The 7,618-nt window shown below is 32.6% G+C and overlaps 1 protein-coding gene across 6 annotated transcripts in view; it reads left to right on the top strand.

The window, feature by feature from the left end:
• Positions 1-7,289, top strand: part of LOC106880561 (vinculin) — a 75,029-nt gene extending 67,740 nt beyond the window's left edge. For all 6 annotated transcript variants that reach the window (XM_052969635.1, XM_052969636.1, XM_052969637.1 and 3 more), the window contains one exon: positions 3,988-7,289. In XM_052969635.1, coding sequence (XP_052825595.1) covers positions 3,988-4,154 — 167 coding nt within the window. In that variant the 3' untranslated portion in view covers positions 4,155-7,289. The remainder of the gene's footprint in view (positions 1-3,987) is intronic.
• Positions 7,290-7,618: the final 329 nt, after the last annotated feature.

Here is a 7,618-nt window from a genome sequence, read left to right on the forward strand (position 1 = left end):
TTTTTTTTTTTCTGATTTGAAAAAGAGTTGGGGTTTGTGTGAGGGTGTTATATGCCTGCGAAAACGCATTCTTTTGTCCACACCACCCAGCTGCATGCAATCCTATCTTTATTTTGCCTCATATATATAATTGACATTATATAGAGTTTAATACACACACACACACACACACACACACAGAGGTTTGGGAAAACAAACAAGAAATAGAACTCAACTTTCTGCTAATTAGAAATATTAAAATTATATACCCCTTTTTTTTATTATTACATTTTTAATTGGAGAAAAGTTATAAAATGTGACTCGAGGAATGAGAGTTTCGTTAGTTCGGTAAATGCTTCCGCAAAGCTCTCGGGTCTTGAATCACTTTTGTAATAATTTACTAATGGAAAAAAGAAAGAAAGGAAAGAGTTATTTCCCTTTGCAGCTTTTCTTTCTCGAAGTGCTTTATCGTAAATGGTTTGGCTGTGGGTAAGCTGGGTCTATAATGGCTTAGCTTGGTGCCTTGTCATAGGCCTGCTTTGCCGTACTCATTTTGCTAAGCCCTTGGGAAAAGGCATGAATATTTGCCCACCTGTTTCTTCCTGTCCCCTTACCACAAGAGGGCTAATTATTCATCAATTGATGAATAATGCATTTATTGATTGAGCTATATAAATAAAATGCTAAATGTATCTATATTTGATCGATATAATCCATATTCTTTTGTCTTTTACAAAACTTTGTTTTCTTTAGTTTTAAATTGTTTAGCTTGTTTTATTCCATGCTTATTTTTATGAGAAACCTACAACCCTTTTTAAGAATTGATGTGTATAGCTTGTTCCTAGCCAAATATTTTATTTAATCCCACCCTCCTTTTTCCCCCCAAGATATCTTCCCTTGTTAGATTTATTAACAGCATTTAGTATTTGAACCCATTTAGAATATCTTAGTTTCTGGCATTCTTTTACCCAAAGTTTGAGTATTTAGACTTCCTTCCTGTCCATGATGAGAGTTCAATGCAGATGGTAAAATACGTAGTTGTCTGCTTTGCACATTAAATGTTGCATTGAGATCAGCTATTTTTATTTTTACTTTTCTATGTAATTATATTGAATTTTATATCTTGTATAGTTACTTCCATATTTTCAAATCAAATCAGATACATGAATGATATTATGGTGTGATTGGTAGGCAGTCAGACAAAATGCTTTGTAGTAATTCGGTTATCTCCCTTTATGTTTAAGGTTCAAACCCTACCAGCGTTAATTTTGCTTTTTTTTTGTCTTGGTACTCTCTCTATGTAATTTGGTGCCTTGTGCTCATATTAGAATTCAATATTTCATCCTAAATTGGATTGATAAAATATAGTACTAGCGTTGAAGTCACTTGACTAACTTTATTCCCAGAATTGGTAGCTTTACATCTATGTAAGAAATTATTATGGCAGGATTGGTATAGTGGTGAATGAAATGCCTATTTAGTTGTGTACCTTTACATTCTGAGTTCACAGAGATTGATTCACTCTGCCTTTTATCATTTCTGGGGGCTAGAAAATAAGCATAAGGCAAGTACTAGGGTCGATGTAATTGACCTCCCTCCCAAAATTTCAGGTCTTATGCCTCTTGTTTAAAAGATCATTATCATTATTAAGGTGGTGAGCTGGCAGAATTGTTAGCACACCAGGCAGAATGCTTAGCAGCATTTTGTCCATCTTTACACTCTGAGTTCAAATTCCACAGAGGTTAACTTTGCATTTCATCCCTTTGGGGTTGATAAAATAAGTACCAGTTGAATACTGGGGTTGATGTTATCGACTCACATCCTCCCCCAAAATTTCAAGTTTTGTGTTTTTAGTAGAAAAAATTATTATTATTAGCAAACAGTAAAATTGAAATGAGAGTTTTTACATTTTCTTGCTGAATGGCCGATAGCTTCCCAGTCTCTCATAAAAAGAGAGTGTACAAAATGTGTATTTTGTTTTTACAATAAACTTCTTGCTCATGTTTTATTTATTATAATACTGTCTCTTATATCAACCATCCAGAGTGAATTAAAAATCCAGTAGTTATATGAATGTAAATGAAAAACATAGCAAACGTATTGGGTCATACCATAAATAATGTGATTTTTTTCAATTGCATGAACTAAAAGTCAGAGAGGGATGGGATACACTACCTGCACCAACTTGTTATAAAAGCAGGCAGTAATTTTACCTTGTACTTATTCTTAGAGCAAGTTTTGAAGAGTGCAGTTCAATTTTAAGTTATTTTTTCAAATCTGTAATGGAAATGACAAAGGAGCATATTCGGCTTATTTTGCTTTATGAGTTCAATAAAGGCAACAATGCAATGGAAAGTATGAGGAATATTAATGCAGTATATGTGGATTGGACAATAAATGTAAGCCAGTGTCAACAGTGGTTCCAGAAATTCTGAGCCAGAAACTACAACCTAGAAGACAAGCCTCATTCTGGAAGATCTGTAGACCTCAATGAGGATACCCTGCAAACCCTGGTGGAACAAAATCCCATCATAACTGTTGAGGAACTAGCAGAGAAGCTTGGATTCGGTCAGTCAACCAGCCATCGACACTTGCGTAACATCAGAAAAGTCAGAAAATTGGGTCAATAGGTCCCTCACAAACTTTCTGAGTCTAATCGCATGCAGAGAGTGAATGTGTGCCCTTCTTTGCTGTCACGTCTCACAAATGAACTTTTTGGGGGGGCCGAATAATGACTGGGGATGAGAAATGGGTTCTCTATAAAAATGTCAAGCTCTGAAGACAGTGGGTAGGGAAAGGAGAAACACTGGCACTCCAGGCTAAAGAAGGTCTTCTATGTAAGGTGGTGTTATCTGTTTGGTGGGATATGAAAGGTTTAATCAACTTTGAACTTTTAAACTCAAACCAAATGATAACAAAGATCTACTGCGAGCGCTAGAAGAAAAACGACCATCTTTGGTTTCAAGACGAAAGGTGTTCTTCCATCAGGATAATGCTCGGCCACATACAGCAAGGATGACATTCCAAAGGCTGGAGCAGTTTGAATGGGAAACAATACCCCACCCACCATGTCCACTGGACAATACACCATCTGATTATCATTTATTCTGCAGTCTTCAAAATCATTTAGACGGAAAAAATATGAATTCTATAGACAAGGTAAGAACAGTGCTGGAGGAGTATTTTTTGTCATGGACAAGTGAATTTTGGAAGAGGAGCCTTGCAAATCTACCAGAGAGAGGGAAGAGCATTGTAGAAAATGAAGGAGAGTATATTTTTAGATTAAAACAGAACTTCATTTGTCTTAATTTTGATAAATAAAAGATGTATTAAAAAATGCATTATTTATGGGATGACTCAATATGTAGATTAAATTTGATAAAGAGAACCTTAAATACTTCCTGCTGTATATGATTACTGAGTATTTTCTTGCAGTAACCTCTTTTGATTAACCCCTAAATGCTGTTTAGAACTAGGAAATGCTATGTTTTAGAAATTTTACTTTCAAATTATTTATATTTCAATAGTTCTTAACATTCGTTGAGACATTTTTTTTAAAGATGCGTGTCTTAAATAAAACTTATTATTTGTCCTTGTAATGGACAGTTTATTCTGATTTCAAATACACTGCATTGATTGTTAAGGTTGGAACCCATAAACTATAGTTAATCAGTTCACTTCATGACCAGTCAACCGTCTTTGCTTTCTCCTTTCCCAAACTCTTTATCTAAAGTCCTCTTCTAAACTGGTGTGCAAAACTGATGTCCAGAATTGCTATCCTAGACTGAAATATTTGATTTACATCCAGAATATGTTTTGGGCTTAAGCATTTGAATTAAATCTTGGATGCAAATCCCAGGTTTTTTGAAGTCTAATGAATCAGGGCAATTTTTCTTTTTTCACATATTACGGGTCTTTGTTGATTTGAGTTGAAGCATATCTTATAAAGAAACAAGAAATACAATATATATATTAAATATTAAACAAATTAATGCATCTATTTTCCAGGTTCTCAAGAAGACCAAGATGCAACAGAGATGTTAGTCGGTAATGCACAGAACTTAATGCAGTCAGTCAAAGAAACTGTGCGTGCTGCAGAAGCTGCATCAATCAAGATCCGTGTTGACTCTGGCTACACTATCAGATGGATCCGTAAAAGGCCATGGTACACCTAAGTTAAACAGTGTTTTCAAAGTTCAGTATGTTTTATGTGAGTGCAAGTTTATGGCTTAGCACACCATTACTGATTTGAAGGTAACTTGTTTAGACAAATGCAGTGAATCAAACAATACAGTTAAAGCTGCATTATATAAGAATCTGCTTGAGATTTTGGCCACTCATAGTTTGTTACATTTTTAAAAAAAATTATTTTTAAGTATTTACATTTAAAAGCAAACAAAAATCATAGGAAGAATAAAATTTTTAAAATGAGAAAAAAAAAATTGACAATTAAAAAAGACCAAAAAAAGTTTTTACAAGGAGATGGCTATGGTGCTTATTATATTTTGTCAATAACTGCTTATTTCTGAAATTTCCTCAACTATTATATTTTATATATATATATATATACACACATGTATGTATGTATGTAGGTACATATGTATGTATGTACATGTATGTATGCATGTACGTATATATGTATATATATATATATGTATATATATATATATATATATATATATATAATGTGGAATTTCCTTTTGTGCCAATTGTTTCATCAGACATATATACATGCACTCAATTGAAATTGTTATAAAATGCAACATGAACTGACATTCTTTGATTTATTTATTTATTTATTGCCCCTCCTCTCTTATTTTGTATACTTTTTTCTACAACCTTTTCATTTTTTTCTTTTAAATTTCATTTCATAAACTTAAATGTTTCTATCTTTTTTTTTTTTTTCATTCATAATATATTTGTATTGTGAATTTTTTTTCTCTCTCTTTTTCTTTTGCAATCACCTGTTTTCCTGTTAGGTCTTCCATGTCATGTTGTTGTTGTTATTATTATTATTATTATTATTGACTTGGCAGAATTGTTAGTGCCAAACACAATACCTTGTGGTAATCAGTTACAGTTGAGTTCAAATCCCATCAAGGCCAACTCTTCTTTTCATTCTCCCAGGGTCAATGAGATAAAGTACCAGGCAGGTATTTCTACCAATTTTAGAGATCATTATTAATTTTAGAGTGGTTGACTGGCAAAGTCACAAACTTAGACAAAATGCCTGGCATTTCTGCTTTTCCCTTTTTTGTTTTCAAATCTAGCCAAGATAACTTTGCTTTTCATCTGCTGTCTGAGGTTAATGAAATAAAGTATCAGTGAAGTATTAGAGTTAATTTAAATAATAAAACTCATCTCCCAAATTTCTGATTTTATGCCTATATTAGAAATATTAATAATAATAATAATAATAATAATAATAATGATGATCTCAAATTTCGGCACAAGGCTCAACTGATACTTATTTTATTGACCCCATAAAAATGAAAGGCAAAGTTGACCTTAGTAGATTTAGACTCACAATGCAAAGACTGATGAAATGCCACTAAGCATTTTGTCTGTCTTTGTTCTGAGTTCAAATGCTATTGAAGTCAACTTTGCCTTTCATCCTTGCAGGGTCGCTAAAATAAATACCTGTTAAGCACTGGGGTTGATTTAATCAACTTCCCCTTCTCTAAATTGCTGGCCCTGTGCCAAAATTAGAAAGGGTTATCATTAACATTAGATTGGCAGAACACATAAAGGCAACAAACAAAATACCTTGCAGTATTTAGTTGCGTCTCCTCACATTTTGAGTTCAAATCCTGCTGAAGTCAACATGATTAAATGTACTTCCTCTCCACACACACCAAATTTTCTGGTCTTGTGCTCATGTAACAAATCATCATTGTTATTATTATTATTATTATTATCTTATCAACATTGAATAATTGTTTTAGGAATCACTAACTTCATGTCAACAGATCTGGTTAAATAATTATTTTCATACATTTTAAATTAATTTTGAATATATTATTTTTATCTTAATTGGAACTGTTCATTACTAGAAATGATCGAAGAGAGGCTTTGTTCTGTACTAATTGCATATATACATACACACACACATATAATGCTTGTATGTATTTGCATTACAATAATTATGATATTGATAATAATTGTAGTTACACGAAGAATAATGCTCATTGTAGTACTAAAGAGATTAAATATAACTGATTATAGTCCCAGCTTGTTCCAGCTAGCAAAATGGTTCTCAATCATTTGGAATTAGACACACACACTTGCACAAAAAGGGTGTCTTGTAATATTGGGTCACATTTTAAATGCAAGTAACTTGCAAGCACATTTATTCAATATGTTCCTTATGATACTCCTTATGTATGTATGTGTGTGTGTGTGTGTGTATAGGGTTGTTTCAATTACCCCACCATCTTGTAAAATTTGACCTTATGCTTATTCAATGACCAAGACTGCTGTGCTTAACTAAATACTTCATCCTCTTAGTCTCAGGTTCAAATACCACTACTGAGGGGTGGGTGAATAGTATTAATTATATATTTGGGTCAATGCAGGCAACGTATACCTCTTCCTAAGAAGAGCAGTTTTCTGCCACACCAAAAACAAAAAAATGTTGTCATTATTTTGGATTGGCACAATCTTTAGAGCATGAGATCAAAAGCCTATGCTGTATTTTGTTGCAACTTTTTACTTTCTGAGTTCAAATCCTGCTGAGATCAATTTTGCCTTTTCTCCTTTTGGGGTTAATAAATAAAGTACCAGTGAAGTTTTGGGTTAGCTTTAATTGACTAACCTCACATCCTAGATATCTGGCTTTGTACCATGTTGGAAAATAGTATTATTATTATTATTATTATTATTATTATCATTATTATTATTATAAGTCAGTGAGCTGTCAGAATCATTAGTGTGCCAGACAAAATGCCTAGTGGTATTTCTTCTGACTCATTATGTTCTGAGTTCAAATTCTGCCAAGATCAACTTTGCCTTTCAACCTTTCAGGATCAATAAAATAAATACCTGTTAAGCACTGGGGTCAATGTAATTGACTTCCCTCCTTCTAAAACATCGCTGGCCTTGTGCCTATAATAGGAAGAATTATTATTATTATTATTATTATTATTGAAATTTGAACTTTTTTTATGCTAACCAACAACAAACTGTAATGATGTTGTCACTGATAACTTCTCACTGTGCCTTAAGCAATCAATATTATTGTTGTTTTTTTTTTTTATAATTTTTTTGATGAAATAAATGTCCAAAATATGGAACCCTATGAAATATTCAAACTGTTTTTTTCTTTTCTTTTGTGTTTTAATAACACATTTGTGCACATACACATTTTCAGTTTAACTGGTTTTATTTACACTTTTGAAATTAACAAAGATCACTACAACTGTCTTTAAAGATTACATTTGGTTTTATGGTATTTTAACGCATTTTAAATATCACTGTAATATTTGGTCTTTAATTTTTACATGCATTTTTTCCCCCCGTGTTTGTATGGTTTATATATTATTGAAGTATTGCTTTACAGCAGGATGCCCTTCCTGTCCCTAACATTGTAGTTGTACTTCTTATTTGCAAACAAATATTAGAGTGTCTTTCTAAGAAAGGT

The sequence above is a fragment of the Octopus bimaculoides genome, chromosome 7 (assembly GCF_001194135.2).
Source record: "Octopus bimaculoides isolate UCB-OBI-ISO-001 chromosome 7, ASM119413v2, whole genome shotgun sequence".
NCBI lineage: Eukaryota > Metazoa > Mollusca > Cephalopoda > Octopoda > Octopodidae > Octopus > Octopus bimaculoides.